This window comes from Sabethes cyaneus, chromosome 1 (genome assembly GCF_943734655.1).
Source record: "Sabethes cyaneus chromosome 1, idSabCyanKW18_F2, whole genome shotgun sequence".
NCBI classification, from domain to species: Eukaryota; Metazoa; Arthropoda; class Insecta; order Diptera; family Culicidae; genus Sabethes; species Sabethes cyaneus.
The window spans coordinates 147080967-147099968 of NC_071353.1; the positions used below are offsets into that span (position 1 = coordinate 147080967).

Below are 19002 nucleotides of genomic sequence, written 5' to 3' on the forward strand. Positions count from 1 at the left end.
TCATCAGTTACCAAATTATTGAATATTCAATAATCTATATCAAAAATAACAAACCCGTTAAATTTTTTGTCACAAAATACCGACAAACTGAGTATTTCCGTATAACTTTTACTTTCATATATAACTTCTGCAAATCGACCGAAAAGCAAACGATGCTGACCGTACGTGGGCGAGTGTGAGAAGCATAGCATGTAACGCTCATTCCACTGGCGCAAGTGTACGGCAAACTACCGCTGGTGCTGTGTGCATTTCTTTTGCTACCGACACACTCGCGAGCGCACAGCCTGGTAGCATCGTTCAGCGTAGCCCGCTCACGGAACCAACAGCTCGTGTGCTATTAACAACCGGTCCGCGAGCGTGAGTAGGATGTATGGCTACAGATTTTGCTGAAGAAATCTTCACACTTTACATGCGGGCCCTCGTGAGCATCCGGTGTCAACAGCTCGGATTGCAATGTCGTTGGTGGAAACAAATAAATGTTGCCAATATTGTGTCCTAGGACGGTGTGGAACGGCTAGTGGTCGACCTTCTTCCTTATGAAGAAATGATGCTTTAAATACGTTACAAGTCCTTTAAATTTTTCGAATACGGCCCGAAGTACTAAATCAGGTGACAATTTTTTACGTCTGTAAGAGAAAAGGTTGCAGAGTCAACGACAGCGTCAATGCTTTGCAGCATAACGTGATTGTTAAATATTTGTCCTGGTTCAAGCTGTCAGTTTGAGTAAATTTGTACAGAAATTCGCACAAAATCTTTCCATCTTTCAAAACTTCTGCACGCCTGCTATCCGAATTTTGAGCTATCAATTAGACCTGTTCATAATGACAGGAATCATTCAAGATCTTGTTCACACAAGCTACCGAATCAAAGTAAAAATAATTCACTGCAACAAGTACCTGTTCTCTTCTGTTGCAGCGTTGCGGACCATTTGAAGCCGAACCCTGCTGCTGCTGATGTTGATGAAGACCAGAGTGAAAGTTCAACAATCTATAATTGCAGTATTTGCGACAGGCCGTACAAGCACAAGAATTCCCTTACCAGACATCTTAACAGCCACATACGTTCGCACAAATGCAAGATTTGCGGAAAAAAGTTCAAAAACCATCAATGGCTCGTAAGGCACATGAAATTTCATAACACCGCGCAATGGTTCAGCTGCGACATTTGCGGCAACAAATACCAGCACCAGCATTCGCTCGTGCGGCATCTTGAGTCGCACGACAGCAGCTATGGCGTCAAGTGTGACATTTGCGACAAATCACTGGCCTCCAAAGATTGTCTAAAGCACCACCTGATTCACGTCCACAAACGTCAACCGAGCTCGGATGATGAAACACTGCGCTGCAAGGCGTGTGATAAACGGTTTTATTTTGCTAACCATTATTTGAAGCACATGGAAAGGCACCACTCGGCAAAGCATCCGCACGGATGTGAGACCTGCGGTAAACTGTTTACCTCTCGGAACAAGCTCGCAACGCACATGACAAGGGCACACAAGACGAACCTACGGTTCGCCTGTGGTAGCTGCGGTAGACAGTACGAATATAGGAGATCTCTTCTGAGACATCAAAGGAAGCGCCATGCTGGCGCTACTACTGCGGATGACAGTGGGGCCAACAATGGCGAGGAATTATCCACCAATGTGAATGTGGAGCAAAACATCGACACCCAGAGCAGTGAATCGAAACCGGATGACGACAATTTAACATGCGGAATTTGTAGCAAAAAGTTTAAAAACAAAAAACAATTATCGACTCATCTGACCAGGCACAACACCGCGGAGCGTTCGTACGCCTGCACGATTTGCGACAAAACGTTCAGAACCAATCAACGGCTAACGTATCACCTGACTGTACACACTGCTAGGAGGACGCATACGTGCGACACTTGCGGCAAACTGTACCAAAACAGGAGTTCTCTTCTGAGACATCAAAGAGCACAACATGGTACTGCTGCTACTGAGGCGGTTAAGAGTGGTGACAACGACGACAAGGACGAATCGTCCTCTAATGTGAGTGTGGAGCAAACGCTGAAGGATGAAGACGTTTCCTCCGATGATTGTTCGGGTCAAAACCAAGAGGTCCAAGCTAATGAGTCGGAGTTGGTCAATAACGACTCAGAATTCTCCGAGTTGGAAGACGACAATCTCAAATCGTTCAATGATGATGTAAAGCAAAATGTTGGAATCCACAGCGACGAACTGAAGCTGGAAGGTGACAGTTTAGAACTCTCCGATGGTAATTTGGAGTCTAAAATAGAGTTTCAACATAACGAGCTGAAGTTGGATGACAATTCCGAATTCTCCGAGGACGAGCCGATGTTGCTGGGAGATGACGATTTAAAATCTTCCCTAGATTATGTGGAGCAAAACGCAGAAATCCAGAGCAGCGAGTCGAATCTGGAAGATGACAACCTAAAATGCGAAATATGTAACAAAAATTTTAAACTTAAAGGGTCATTAAGAAGACATCTAAGCAGCCACGACTCTTCGGAGCGTTCGTACGACTGTATGATTTGTTACAAAACGTTTGGAACCAATCAACGGCTATCGATTCACATGAAGTTACATACTGCTAGCAGGCTGCATACGTGCGACATCTGCAGCAAACAGTACCAACATAAGAGAACTCTTGTGAGACATCAAAAAGAGCAACATGGTACTACTGCTACTGGTGTGGATGAGAGTGAAGACAACAACGCCAAGAAATCGTCCTCCAATGCGACTGTGGATCAAACGGTGGAGACCCAGAATAGCGAACTGACGCTGGAAGTTGAAGTCAATTTGGAATCATCCAATAATCATTCGGGTCAAAACGTAGAAGTCCAACAAGCTAACAAGCGGAGGCTGGATGATAACGATTCAGAATTCTCCGAGGATAAAAACGGAGAAGCTCAGAGCACTGAACTGATGTCGAACGAGGACAATCTTAAATCCTCCAATGACGACATGCACACCAAGAAGCTTCCCTACAGTTGCACGATTTGCGACAAAAAGTTTGTACGCGAACGAGGGCTGCGGACTCACATGACTTTTCACACTGGTAGGCGGCAGTATGCATGTGACATCTGTGGCAAACAATACCGGGTCAGCGAAAACCTCCGCAGTCATAAACAGGAAGTGCATGAGAGCACTGAAAAGCCCGTCGTGTATAAGTGTGAGCTTTGCAGCAGAGAATTATCCTCCCGGTATAGGCTGAAGCAACACATGAAAATCCACGACCCTTTGAAATGCGAGCTGTGTGACCGAACTTTTCTCAACAAGAGACATTTGCTGAGCCACCAGAAATGGCATAGGCTTCAGGGTCCACATAATTGTGTCATTTGCGGGAAAAACTTTGTCAATAAACAACGCCTAAGGACTCACATGCAATGTCATACCGACAGGGGATTGTTCACATGTGGTATTTGCGGACAAAAGTACGAACTAAGGAGATCTCTTCGGAGACATATGCGTACGATGCATGAAGGTACCACAGAAAGTATGACAGTGAAAAAGCATGACGAAGGCAACAAAGAGTTCTCCTTGGAGAAGGAATTTAAGTGTGAATTATGCAGTCGAACGTTTGCCCTAAAAAGCCAACTAGGGACGCACTTGGAATGGCACAGCCGGCAGCCAATAAAGTGCGAGATTTGTCAGGAAAAGTTTGAAACTCTTCAACGGCTCACGGATCACAAAGTAGCTTGCCACAACGAACAGCAACACTTCATGTGTGATATTTGTGGCGAACAATGCACAGATGAAATTTCACTCAGAAGCCATTCTTACCACCATCAGGAAAATCCGGCGTTTAAGTGCCGTGTTTGTGACAAACAGCTCCGTACCAGATTCTCATTCAATCGACACATGAAATTACACACGAACGAACCGAAAAAGCAGTGCACCATTTGCGGAAAGTCCTATAGCTCAAACGCTTACCTAGCGGGACACATGGCCATCCACAACAAGCAAAAACTGAAGCACACGTGCACTGTTTGTGACAAACCGTTTCTTTATCCGAATGCTCTTGTGTTTCACATGAGAACCCACACCGGCGATCGGCCGTACCGATGTGACTTATGTGGCATAGCATTTATAAGAAGTGGTAGCTTAAACAAACACATGCTGCGGCACCAGGCCAACGGTAAAAAATTCAAATGTAATGTCTGTGGTCAAGAATTTCACTCCAAACGGCATGAGATGGAACATCGCAAAACTCACCGCACAGATGGCTCTTATACTTGCATCGTCTGCAGGAAAGGGTTCCCAGCTGCGGCAAATCTTGCCAGTCATATGGTTTGTCACAGCCAAAATCGTCCGTTCGAGTGTGACGTTTGCGGATCAACGTACAAATCACGTCAAACTCTCAATTATCACAAGAAAAGCCACATGTCCCTCGAGCCAAAGCCCTCCAACAAACCGTTTAAGTGTACGGTGTGCGAGGGAAAATTCCAGCACGACGAACAACTTCGCGAACATCTAGCGAAGCACGAGGAATACAAACATCATTGTTCGATATGCAAACGCAGCTTCCGGGAGCGGTCCAATTTGACCAAGCACATGATCGTACACACCAATGAGCGTCCGTACGATTGCGCGCTTTGCGGTCGTCTCTTTTCACGCCGGAATGCGGCTGCCATGCATCGAGCTCTACATCACTTCAGCGAGGAGCAGGGCGTACCGTCGTCGTCGTCGTCGGGCGTAGCATCGGCCGACAAAACAGGCTCCGTTCCGGAGCCGAATGGCGACCGTTGAAGATTCTGCTGAACATTTGTTCACTATACTGAACAAAGACCATGTTTAACGTTTTCAAATGCCAGTTAAATTGTGGAATAAATTTAATATTATAAACATTTCCCTGGTTTATTGTTCTAACATAACATTTTCTCATAAGATTTGCTTACTTTTTATGGAGGCGCATGGTGGTGCATGCAAATTATCTAATGGAGGTGCAAAAAAAAACAACACCAATTGACAGCAGTTGTAGAGCAGCCACTTCTAGTTGCATCAATAACCACAATCCACAATCCACGACACGGTATTTATGCAGGTTGTACTTATTCAAAAGTACTCTTCAGTTCAGCACTTTTTATATTGATTTTGGCACTTTTTGATAATTGTAAACCATCGCTCGAACGAGTTCATCACCGTCGCCATCACAAGCAATAACTTTAACTCAACAATTTTTAAGAAACCCGTTTTCTTTGTCACGTGTCTTCATCCACGCACCACGACCGAAAGAATTGAAATTTGTAACAGGTAGGAACAACAGGAATAGTGTGTTATTATAAACTGAAACACTATTTTGTGCAAAAATAAAGCGAGTGAAACTGAAAATTTTTTATGATCACTTTTGCCCTTCGCTTACTGCGATCTGTCGGTAAAGATAAAAATCCCTAAATTGTATATCTCTAAAAGTGTTAAAAAATCATTCTTCGTTTTCGAACACACAATCCAGACTATAGATAATTAATTATAATTTGAACACTAAAATAGAATGAATGCATTCTGATTAAGAAAAATAAAAAAAGTAGCCGCTAGGCGGTACATCCGAAGAGTGTAGACTCCGGCAAAAGGGTACAGAAACCGAAAATTCGGAATTTGAGTTATATTTTGCAACATTGTACGAAAAAATTAAATGTTAGTAGTAATAAAAGGCGAATCATTTGCCTAAGCGTTCTTTGTTGTACCTTTATTAAACCGATTTTTTCCTTAAATAAGACGCTATATGTGCAAATGTGTGAAGCAAAGGTCGGAGCGAAGAGCAAAATAATATAAAAACAATATCAAACTGTGTAATAATGCCATATTTTGTTATTGAATAGATATGGAGATACATTGATAACACATTTTGTTATTGAGTAGATATTTTAAACAGTGATTGTAAGATGAGTTTTATAACTGATTTTGTTATCATATCTTATTTTGACCTTAAAATGACATTCGATATATTTCATAACATTTTTTTTATTGATCTCTTTATGTAGATAAATATTTTATAAAATGATTTTTTAATATCTCATGCTACTGCATTTGTTACTCAATACCTTAATAATACTATAATATGTTATTCTAAACTCTGAATACAGTCATGTTATTGCTTTGTTATTCAAATAACACAAGTAGTTATTCTTTTGGCCTTAAAGGAGCAAAATTTTGATATTATTTTTTGTTATTTTACCAACTATGTCAGCCAAAACAAGATCAAATTTTGATACGAGTTATTCGATTTCCATAACACATTTTGATATCATTTTGCTCTTCGCTCCTGCTCGGGTCCCAGCAAGACAAAGCCTTGCTTGCTCACAGAGTCACAGGTCGAAGAAGAAACCAAATGAATGCTGCCAAAAATGACCTAAACCGAAATGGCCCATTGAGTGTTAGTGCTTCAAGTGTTTTTTAAACAAATAATTATATTTCGCAACCATTAAGAAATAGTTTTGGCAACTCTTTCGTCGGGAATTCTGGTCACGTGCCCAGCCCACCGCCACCGTAGCCTGCCACATGAAGTCTAAATTGAAGTCCAACTTTGAATTAAATTTTAAGTTGATGTCTGAATTGTTCCAACAATAAAAATTTAATTGTTATTCCTATTTCATGTCCCATTTCAAATCCAATTTCAGGTCTAGTTTCAAGTCACAGATTCATGTGCTATTTTATATTTAATTTTGACTGCAATTTGACGTCCAGTTTCAATTTAAATTACTAGTTCAATGTAAGTATTATTAGGAGTTCGATTAAATATCCCATTTCAAGTCCTATTTTATGTCTAACTAACTGATTATCCGATCTTACTCGGGGCCCCTTTGTCTATCAGTCACTTGTACATCCGCTATTCCTTTTTCTTCATTTGAATGTATTTACTCCCTTTGCCAGTTCTGTTCCTGTAGCCATTTGTAAATCTGTTTTCTTCTCGGTAATCCCTCTAAATCGACACAAAGCCTTTTATACGTTTTTGAATCTCCCCCTTGTTAATGGCCACCCTATTCCCCTTTTCAGAAATCCAGCCACTTGTACAACTGCTATCGTTCGAAATGCAATAGAAATGCACCCCTTTACTCATTTGAACCTACCACTGTAGCTAATTATGCATTTGTTTGCTCTCTGGAAATCTCTCTAACGAAAGAAAAACAAAACTTTTTTGCCATATTTCTCTCCTCAGTGGACCCCCCATCCTCACCATCTTGTCTCTCAGCCACTTTGGCAACTGCAATCGGTCTAAATGCAAACGCAACCGCTTTTACTTATTGGGATCTCCCCCTATTGTTAGGGACCCTCCTTTTTTCAACCCCCCAGTACTGATTCCCTTATATTAAGGAACATGTGTACCAAGCGTTTCGGAGTTATGCCTTCCGCTTTTTGTCAATTCCCCAATGCTGATTTCTTTATGTCAAGGAACATGTGTGCCAAGTTTGAAAGAACCGTCCAGGTGTTTCGGAGTTATGGCCTTACCCCTCCCCCCAGTCACGTAGCCAGAAGGGGGGGCCCAGGGGCCCAATTTTGATTTTAACTGTTTTTTTATGTGCATATTTTTTCGTTTAGAACCACAATACATTAAATTTATTATAATATATTAAAGTTATAACCAATAAGATATGCATATAATGTATTAGGAGCCAAGATAGGACTCCTGGCCCCCACCTCTGGCTACGGGGCTGCCTCCCCCCATTAGGGTCCCCCCTTTTGTCACCTCCCCAGTGCTGATTCCCTTATGTCAAGGCCGGCCGGCTAGAGGATAACACGTTTTTTCATTTATCCTTTTGGAAGTCACAGTAATAAAAACCGCATAATTGCTACGTCTATTTTGAATCGATTTTTGTTCAAACCATCAAAACTCATCCTTAATTGTTCATTCGAAATGTTTCATTTTGTCGTGACGCTCGCATTTTTTTTTGGAATGACACCCTATACCAATCCTTTGGCGTAAGACGTAGTCCTACGTCAAAATTCAAATTAAATTTTGCGTCCGATTTTAGCTCTAAATTTCAGGTTCCAATTTCAAGTCCTACTTCATATCGTCCCTAGCATGCCCAGACACAAACAGAAGGTTGGACACCGACCTTTCGAAAGCAAGTTTTGGACAGAAAATTACTGATTCAGATTACCAACTCCAAAGTTCGGAGTTCGACTATTAAAACCTTTTTAACATTAACTTGTATAGAGAAGACGGGACGTGTGTTTCAGCTCGGACCCACCCGGGAAATTTAAACTGAATTTGAAATCAAACAGAAAATTACACTTTAGATTAGACATTAGATTAGTATTTGGATTGACCATGACCACTGCAGTATTTTTGTATGAGAATCTAGCCGTTCGAATCCCCGGGTTTCCTTTAGCTCGGTAAAGGAATCGACAAGATTCTAGAAGCAAAAATCCTGGTGTGTTGGTTAGTGAAACGTTCCGTGAAATGGTTAATGGTCGTCTCGTTTTCTGGAAATTGAGTTAGTGAACCCAATTCCTTCTCTATTCGCTCGATTCTAGATAAGACTAGGCTTAAGATATCAACTTTTAGACCCTGAGAAACAGAGACTCGTTAAATATGCATCCTACCGATAAACAGTTTTAACCTGCTGAATAACTTTTTAAAACATTTGGAAACAATTTAAAAATCGTGTGCAAAGTTCTTGATCAGAATTGGGTCTTAAGTGCTTTTTTAAAACAATTCATTATATTTTGCAACCAGTAAAAAATAGATAGTTACTATATTCAATAAAATTGCTCATTTTAGTGCGTTCTGCTTTTTTTCTAAAGAGAATTTTTTGGATGCAATTTGAAAAAGCACTAGTGACACATTATAGCGTCATGGGACACTATCCCTACTATGCAGATCGGTTCCTACTTCACCAAATCCCTGGCATTCTAGTGGAAAATGAAGTACTCTCTAAACAACTATTTTACAAGGTATTTGTAAAAACATTGATGAAACAGGAGGCGATTCACACGGTAAAAATGGGTGCTAATTGTGTCCCGTAACGCTGGAATGTGTCTAGTGGGTATCAAGTGTATCACCCCAATAGATGTTTCGCGATCATACCAATAGTATAAAAAGATGCGCTATGTATTATTAGTAAAATTTTTCGAATTTTCCTTTACGGAACAATTTACGCATTTTTACACAATACCAAATGATAGCGTTTGCGCGAATTAGCACCACTATGCATTGCTTGCTTAACCCTGCCGACCATTCTCTCCCACCCTCCGCCCATGTGGGGTGCGAATGGGTATGCGTGTGCGCATCGGTGTAAGCTCCCGCACAGATTTAACCGATTTTTTCGATTTGTTTTTGTAACACGCGCCTGGTGAAGTCGAGACAATCCCCACTTCGAACTTATAGAACTAGATAAAAACGGATAAAATTTCAATTGTACCGCCACGCCAACCATGTGGGTTGACGGTCGTAACCGAATTCATATTTTTTCTCGTATTGAATACTGGGACACATATTTGAATTAAATTTAAACCATATTAAAACATACTATTTTCCTTAGACTATTTTCTCATCCACATATATATTCATAGTTCATCAAAGGGCTAATCCTTGTCATCTGACTTTTAACTTACACTTCAGAATTCATTCATAGTCAATTCATAAGCATTGGCTGTGTGTCTTACTGTTTCCAATAGGAATGTTTTATAATAAAAAATAGTGAAATAGTGGCGATAGCAAACAATTCGTCTGTCATATTATTTTTATTTTTATCTCTCATTACTATGTGATGCCATGTCGTAAATTTATTTTGGATTAAGGCCAAGCCAGCGCACTAGAGAGCGAAAAAAGACGAAGCAAAATTTTCAATGACTGCGCTTTTATTAGATGGTTTTGAATACTCAACTGTAGTAACATATCATATCAGGTACGGGTTTTACACACAATGATGTATTCGAAAAACTATGTTGTAGCGTTATTTAATTAAAATTTTCAAAATGCTATCTTTCTCGATCGCACCAACGCTCTTTGATGCTTGCGCTGCTTCGGCCTTAAATGTGCGGTTTGCCGTTGAATCATCTGAAAGTGATTGAAATAACATGTACTTTGACCAAAGACTTTTGTTGAAAAAATAACAAATTTTTCTCCAACTGCATTAAGCGATATAGGTTTACTTTCCAGGAAAATATCATGGATCTTCTGTAGTTTACAGCGATTTCCGTTCCCGTTGTCTCACTATTCCTGCTGTCTCACTGTTGACTACTCTCCCCTATACACCGTTTTGTGCTCTACCTATACAGAATAAAGATTCAATTTTCAATCGCAGAACTATTTAGCGAATGATCCCAGTTACTCTGTGTGCCTACATGTGCGGCCAACTTTTTGTTTACATCTATCGCCATTGCCCGATTTACCGTCACCGGAACGCCAATGTAAAAGTCGGTTCAGATTAGCTGTCACCGGAACGCCGAAAAAGTCTCATTAACCGTCAACGGAACTTCCAAACTGATGCATCCATGTCCGCCGGTCCGGCAGAATAAAGGGATAAAATCAGAGATCTCCACTGCCGTCGGTTACCAGCCATGGCTTTTACCTGTCGCTAGAACTGGTTCCTTGCTAACAGGCTGGATGTCGTTGGCTAAGCTGAGTCGCCCTGAGCCTCTGGGTTTGCCTCTTCTACGCTATCCTTGTGAAGCTGGACAAACGAGTTAGAAAAAGAGAAAAAAACGAGAAAAAAAACCGGCATCAAAAATAGATAAGCAAAATAAACACGTAACAGAGTGGAAGGGCAAATGGAACGTAAACGGAGAGAGAAATAGTGAAAATAAAAACATGGGAGAAAATCAAAAGCCATACGAGGAAAAAGCGAGGATGCTGGACAGAAACGAAGAACGAAAGCGAAAGGAAACGAAAATGAAAATGAGGAGAGAAAAAGAAAAAAAAGGAGCCAAAAAGGTGGAAAGCCGGATAGCAAAGGAGAAAAAACAGGACATACTAAGAGGAATAACCGGGACCGAAATAATATGGAGGAACCGAAAGAGATAAGAGCCGAGACGAAGTAGAAAGTGACAAAGCACGAGACAGAAAAAGAAGAGAAACGGTCCTTAAAACGGGGAAAACGAAAGAAGAAAGACGAAAAACGGAACAGAGCAAATTTGGGACTCAGGAAAAGAGTGAAAAAAGCGTCAGCAAAAGAGGAGTAAAGGAACAGAAAAAGAAAAAAACAGCGTAATAAAGGGAAATCCAAACAAGAAAAGGAATACGGAACAAAAAACAATAACCAAAAATGAAAATAAGAGTAATGAGAGAGCAAAAAGAAAACCGATAAAGTATACGAGAAAAACGGGAAAAAGAGGACAAACGTGAAATAAAAGGAGCAAAAAATAGGAAAATGAGACAGGAAAAAAGAGTAAAACCAGAGAAAATGGAAGAGAAAAAACGAAAAACGAGACATAGAAAAGGAAAACCGGAAAGAGAAGACAGGCTGCCAAAAACAAAATAAAAAGACGGAAATTAAAACGAGAGCCGTAACGGTAGAGATGACGACGAAAACTAGAAGAAAATGAAATAAAAAGAGTTGAAAATCTTAGTCTCTCACAAGGTTCACCACGTTTCTGCTCAGCCTTTTCTTTTTTCCAATTTTTGATCTATTTTGCTTTCACTTTCCAGCTGTTTTCCCCATTTTTTTTCTTTGTTTTTTTTATCCCATGTTCCTGTTTCATTATTCCGTTTTTCTTCGTTTACTGTTCTATTTTTTTCTTATTTTTAGTCTTGTTTTTCTTCATGCTTTTCAATCGTTTTCTGTTATTTTTTTCCGGTTTCAGTATTTTCTCTTCGCTTTTTTTCGTTTTCAGTTTTCGTATTTTTCTCACTTATTTAATTTTCTATCCTTTTCATTTATCGTTGTCATCTCTTCCTTTTTCCTCTTTTTGTTTTCCCTTGCTTTTTCCATCTTTTCTGTATTTTTATTCTTTTTTAGCTTCCTTTATTCTTTTCCACTTCGGTTTTCCGTTTTTCGTGTTTCCTTTCTGGCTTTCCTGTTTTTTCAGTGTCATTCTCGAGTTTTTTCCTATATTCCTCCCTTTATATCCCGCTTGATCTCTTTTTCCGTTTTTCTCTTTTTCTCCCTCTGGTTTCTCCAACGTGTTTGTTTTTTTCTCTCGCGTTAGTCTTCTCTTTCCCTTTGCTTTCTCATGTTTTCTGTCCCGTATTCCTTTTCTTGTCTCGTTTTATCTCTTTATTCTCTCTCGTTTTGTCTTTTTTCTGCGAAGTTTTTCCTCTGGCCAATTTCTCTTCTTTTCTAGTTCCGTTTTTCGTATTTTTCCTCAGTTCTGAATTGCCTCTGTTTCATTTTGCGTTATTTTTCCGGCCCGTGTTTTATCCCTTTTCTTTATCTGGATTTTTCTCATTCCCTGTTCTTGTATCTCCATTCTTGTGCTCCCGTATTTTCTTCTTTTCTTTTTCTCTTTTCTATTCAGTTCCATTCCTTCTTCTCCTTTTTATCCAATTTTTTTACTCTTTTTGTTTAGTTTATTCTCCTCTTCTTTCTCGTTTCTTCATGTTCTTCACTATTCTTTATTCTTTTCTCTTAGTTTTGTTTTTTTCTCTTATTTTTGTTCTTTTTTCTGTCGTTTTTAATGCTTTTCCGTCCAGTCTCCTTGGTTTTCGCCTCGTTTTTTTTCTCTACCGTTTTCTTTTTCACTTATTTTTATCTGAAGCTTTTCGAGCGTCTTAGTAGAATACGAAAACTGGAATTAAAGAAAAGAAGAAAACTTTTTCCAAATTAAATTCTACTATTTCTATTTATTCTCAACAGATGCATATTTCGCCTACGACTTACAGGCTTCATCAGTGTCTGTTTTCGAACTTATTTTTCCGTTTTATGTTGTTTTTCGTCCCATTATGTCACATGTTTTGTTCGTTTTTTCATAACAGCTTTTATTTTTTTTCCTCTTTTTTGACCTGTTTGTCCAGTTTTTGTCACGTTGTCCTTCGTGCTCTTTTTCGTTTTTTTCTCCTTCTGTCTCGATTTTCTTTTTTACTAGATCGCAATTTAGTTTTGGTGGTTGGGAACTATAATTATCCACACTTATGCTGGTCACGCGATGAGAATTTTAATTGTATGCTTCCAATAAATGCCTTATTGGAACAGGAAACAGCCCTGGTGGAATCCATTTTTGATCAACTGGACTATTGGAACAATTGGAATTTCAACGAATGAGCATGTCACTGTTCAACTGTATGATCTCCGATGTGGCGTCGAAGCTGCAATCAATTGTTGATGGATCGAAAGGCGCCGGGTCTGAAAGCGTGCCTCCGCTTCTTTTCAAAAACTGCGCCGCAACACTTGCAATTTCTGCTACGAATATTTTTACTAATCTTATGACGGAAGGAATTTTCTCCAGTATTTGAAAGACTGCTGCAATTACACCTGTCCGTAAAGCAGGTAATACCCATAACGTTTACGAACTGAATTTGAGACGTTATCGAATCACTTGAGATGCGATCAGCTTTACCACAAGGAAGCCATATGGGCCCAGTGCTATTTACGCTTTTTGTGAACGATTTGTGCTCTACGATTGAATCCTCTGCGTGCATGTTTGCCGATGACCTGAAGTTCTGCCGAGCAATAGCTGCGAGAGTTGACCGTTATCGTTATGCCTTACAATCCGACACGGAATAGAGGAGGTGAATGTGCAGAAATGTAGTGACATCTCATTCTGCAGAAATAGACAAATCACTACGTATTTGACTACAAGATAGAAATATACCGTACTTTGTTTGCCAGGAATAAACCTTTGATGTGTGTTGTCGTGTGTTTAATGTTGTATTCTGAGTGCTTTGATTTTAATGTGACTAGAACTTCTTTTAAACTTATTAAAAATTAAAACTGAAAAGTAATCACTGCAACAAGTACCTGTTCTCTTCTGTTGCAGCGTTGCGGACCATTTGGAACCGAACCCTGCTGTTGTTGTTAATGATGGCCAGAATGGAAGTTCAGCAATGCACAAATGCAGTTTTTGCGACAAGCAATACAAACAGAAGAGAACCCTTAGAGCACATCTTAAGACGCACAACCTAGCGGCACACATCGGCACCCTCAACAAGGAAGCCCGGAAGCACGTGTGCACTGTTTGTAGCAAATCGTTTCTTTATAGGAATACTCTCGTGTTGCACATGAGAACCCACACCGGCGAACGGCCGCACCGATGTGTGATATGTGGCACAGGATTCGCTACAACCGGTCACCTAAAGTGGCACATGGCGAATCATGCCGACGATGGAAAGTACAAATGTATTGCCTGTGCCAAAGAATTCTACTTTAAACGAGACCAGATGGAACATCAAAAAACTTACCACTCGGATGGCCCTCATTATTGTACCGTATGCGGAAGAGGCTTTCCGAAAGCGAGAAATCTTGCCAAGCATATGGCTAGTCACAGCCAAAATCGACCATTCGAGTGTGACATTTGCGGATCAGCGTACAAATCACGTCAATATCTTAATGTGCACAAGAAAAGTCACATGTCGCTCGAGCCAAAACCATCTAGGAGAAAACCCTTCAAGTGTACGGTCTGCGGAAGAGCATTCCAGCACGACGAACAACTTCGGGTGCATCTAGCGAAGCATGAGGAATTCAAACATCATTGCAAGACGTGCAAGCGGAGTTTCCGGCTCCGGGACGGTTTGATCAATCATATGGCATATGTGCACACCGACGAGCGCCCGTACGAATGTGACCGGTGCGGACGTCTCTTTGCACGCCGGGATGCTGCTGCTCTCCATCGAGCTCGACATGGCTCGAGCAACGAGCAGGGCGTACCATCGCCGGCGGCAGCAGCAGAGGGCGAACAAAATGGACTCGGCGTTGCGGAATAAATGTTCTGTCCTTGCATCGTGCCCCGGTTTATTGTGGGATCGACAATTATTCTTAAAACATTTTCTTATTTTTTTATGGAGGAGCATGGTGGTGCATAGAAATTATCTAATGGAGGTCTAAAAAAAACTAACTCACCAATTGACGGCAGTTGCAGCAGTGACTTTCAGTATGTTTTTACTATGACCACAACACTATACTTAGTCAAAATTGAAATTGGCACATTTTTTTCATACCTAGCAAAACAATCGCTCGAACGTTCGAGCTTATTCTGTTATCGAACACGAGAACTCTAACAACTGTGACATGTTTCTTTACCATGTTTGCAAATACGCACCATTTCTCACAATGTATAATAACAGTTATTTTATAATTATAAACTGAAAGCTGGACTGAAACAAATAAAAGTTTATGAAAAAATAAAGGGATTGACAATTTATGACATTTAATTTTACTAACCGCCTGCTATGATCTTTCAGAAGGCGCTTGTTGGCTAGGATAAAAATTATAAATATCTGAGAATAAAGAGTAGATTAAACGTTATAATATAGTCTATGCAAAATATCTTATACTAAAAATGATTCAATTGAATTAACAAAATACTATAAAATCTATACTACATTTTAACTTTTGCAATTACAGCTTTTGTTTGAAAGGTAAAGTGTTAGTTAATGAACTATTAAAACCAATGAAACGTTTCCTTGCTTTTAGCACTGAGAGTTATGTCAAATAAAATTTCTTAAACTATGCTTTTCACAGTATATTTATGCCTCAAAGCCGCTGCCAAATAAAAACCACGAGATGAATTATAATAACAGTACAGAACATGAAAATTAAATTGTACGAGGTAACAATCATTGATTGATATTAATAAAACACGATTCTTTCGTTCATTTCATTATTGTTTCTTTTATTTAACCGATTTTTTCCATCAGTGGGCGGCTAAATCACACTTACATATTTAATGTATTTCTATCTACAAATTGGTTGGAACAACCTAAAAGTATTATCAATCAGTTGCAAGTTTTTCATTTCGTCCTTTTCTATTGTGGGAACATTTTTCACAGAATATCAAACATTAATAAATGTAAATGCAAGTCTCAGTTTTTCATGTACTTCATGAACGCGTATATTTGATTCATTACAGAGTTTTCGCACCAGAGATGAATCCGGTCCAGCTATCATTTGACGATTTAGGAATGCTCAGAGATCAACCTGGTAAGTAAGAAGCACGATGTTCACAAAAACGGAACTTTGATATACATTTTAGAAAAATTCCAGCAGGTTTTCGGAATATAAAGCATATACAAGATAAGATTGCATTACGGAAAATTTTCAACAGAATGTTTAACAGATTTTAAAATTGGTTTGAAACTTTGTGCTAATTTTAGTAGTTCTAAAAACCCGCATTTTATGTTGGACACAATCAAGGACCGAAACTAACTTTTGATCCGTTTTGATAGTTTGGTTTACAAAGTTATTCCCATTACTTACTTACTTAATTGGCCTTAATTGTCTTACAACAAGGCCTGTGCAGTATAATTTCTCCATCTGTTTCGGTCCATGGCAACTGATCTCTAGTTCCGCGGGCACCCAGTGCTCGCCAGATCTCGCTCCACCTAGTCTTGCCACCTCGCTCGCTGTGCCCCTTTTCGTCTTGTTCCTACCGGATTTGATGCGAAAACCATTTTTGCAGGATATTTGTCCGGCATTCTAGCGACATGTCCTGCCCAACATATCCATCCAGCTTTAACCTCTTTTCTGAATACTTGGTTCGCCGTAGAGACGCGCGAGCTCGTGATTCATTCTTCGCCTCCATACACCGTTCTCTTGCACTCCGCCAAAGATGGTTCTTAGCACCCGCCGTTCGAAAACTCCGAGTGCTCGTAGGTCCTATTCTAGCAGTGTCCACGTTTCGTGCCCGTAGAGGACAACCGGTCTAATTAGCGTTTTGTACAGTGTGCACTTTGTACGGGGGCTCAAATTGTTCGACCGCGAGTGTTTGTGGAGTCCGTAGTAGGCCCGACTTCCGCTGATAATACGTCTTTTAATCTTACGGCTGGCATTGTTGTCCTCTGTTGCCAGTGAGCCAAGGTATACGAACTGGTCGACTACCTCGAACTCATCCCCGTCGATTACCACGGTACTGCCCAAGCGAGCCCTGTCGCGCTTGGTCCCACCCGCCAGCATATACTTCGTTTTAGACGTATTTATCTTCAATCCAATCTTCTCTGCTTCGCGTTTTAGCCTGGTGTACTGATCTTCCACCGCCTCAAATGTTCTGCCGACAGGATCTACGTCGTCAGCAAAGCAGATAAATTGACTGGGTATATTGAAATTGTGCCCCGCATTTCGATCGCCGCTCGTCTTATAACACCTTCAAGCGCAATGTTGAATAGCAGGCAGGAAAGACCATCTCCTTGTCAAAGTCCTCTGCGAGATTCGAATGGGTCTGATAATTAATCCACCCGAGATTCTCACACAGCACTGGATCCCATCCATCGTAGCCATGATAAGTCTAGTAAGCTTACCGGAAAGTCGTTTTCGTCCAAAATTTTTCATAGCTCTTGTCGGTTTACGCTATCATATGCGGCTTTGAAATCGATGAACAGGTGGTGCGTGGGGACTCGGAATTCGCGGCACTTCTGGAGGATCTGCCGCCGGGTGAAGATTTGGTCTGTTGTAGACCGACCCTCCATGAAGCCGGCCTGGTAACTTCCCACAAATCTATTGGCTATTGGCGATAGTCGATGAAAGAGGACTTGAGACAGCATTTTGTAGGCGGCATTCAGGATAGTGATGGCTCGGTAGTTCTCACAATCCAGCTTATCACCTTTCTTGTAGATAGGGCAGATAACCCCGTCTTTCCATTCCTCCGGTAGTCGTGCCGTGTCCCAAATCTTGACAATCAGTTGATGCAGACAGCCGGCCAACTTGTCCGGGCCCATTTTAATAAGTTTCGCTACAATGCCATCCTAGTTATTCCCGTTCTTCAAGCGGATTCACGTTGTTATTAAAGTTGGATCTTGTCGCCACGAACCTTCCCCATTTTCTCGCTTTTGCGAAAGATCTCCTGCAGCAGTGCCATGATGCCGAATTTTCTGAGCTCCGCGAAATTCAGCGATCTGTCATTCCAGGTACTAAGTTTCCTATCCATGTCCTTATATCGTTGTCTGGATTCACGCCAAACATTAGCCGCCCGCTCAGGGTCAGACGCTGTCGTGAGCCGCTTCTAACATGGAGTGCAGACGCTCACTAAGATTTCACCATGATAAATCAGCTATATTAGATAAATCAGAATCCATGACTATAGCCTGTGTCGATTTGAAAGTTTGAAAGATCATCGACAACGAAAGACCACAACATAGACGATATACCTAGTTTATTTTCCGCTGCGAACCGATTCAAATGAGCAGCTCATCATTCATGGTACGTTTGTTCGACAAGTTGACAGTTTGGTAAATTAAGATTCATGGATCAAACTTCGGATACGTTTGTGCTGTGTTCCGTGCCTCTTTCAATGGGTTCTGTTAGTCTCTAGATAAAACTTCCCCTTGGCTTAGTGGCAACCTCTGGTTGGTCGTTTAAATAGAATTTTTCTAGCTTTGCTCTTACTATAAGATTAGTCATTGGTTATTTAAGCATCTTAGTAGAATACCTGAAAAAAAAATTATGTTACCGTTTAATTCTACTACATCATCTAATTATCTTAGATGATCATAAGACACAGTCATCCCACAATCACGGGTCACACACAATTATGGGTTATTTTAACTTTAACTGCCGATTAATGCATGAGTTTTATACTACATTATTGACAAAATTGTTACTCACATATAGCGGACGGAATTTAGCAGCTAAAGTTAAAATGAATTACAATTGTGTGTGACCGAAAAGCAACCTATCGTTCGCAAGTTGCCAGTTATCACCAACACACATTAATCCAAGGCTGAAATCAGAGCGGGCTTAATACCAAAACACTTTTATCCAAGAGTGGATTTGTTATGGGTGTTTTAGCGTACATATGGAGTGTCATTGATACAAAGCTTATTAAGTTTGTATAATAGACGTTGGTTCATCTACATATTCCGCTCTTTCCCTTCACGTCTTGTCGCGCCCTGGAGACACAATCAACACCTTTGTTTCATTACTTTCTTCTACCGTTCTCACCATCTACTGTAAAAGACTACAGTTGTAAAACATTTCATTAATGCATGACCT

The 19002-nt window shown here is 40.4% G+C and overlaps 1 protein-coding gene across 1 annotated transcript in view; it reads left to right on the top strand.

Annotated features, from left to right (window-relative positions):
- The window catches only part of LOC128746397 (uncharacterized), a 164577-nt gene that overhangs the window by 139887 nt on the left and 5688 nt on the right, over positions 1-19002 (top strand). The window contains exon 3 of the mRNA XM_053843447.1: positions 15929-15999. Within this exon, the coding sequence (XP_053699422.1) occupies positions 15929-15999 (71 nt within the window). The remainder of the gene's footprint in view (positions 1-15928; positions 16000-19002) is intronic.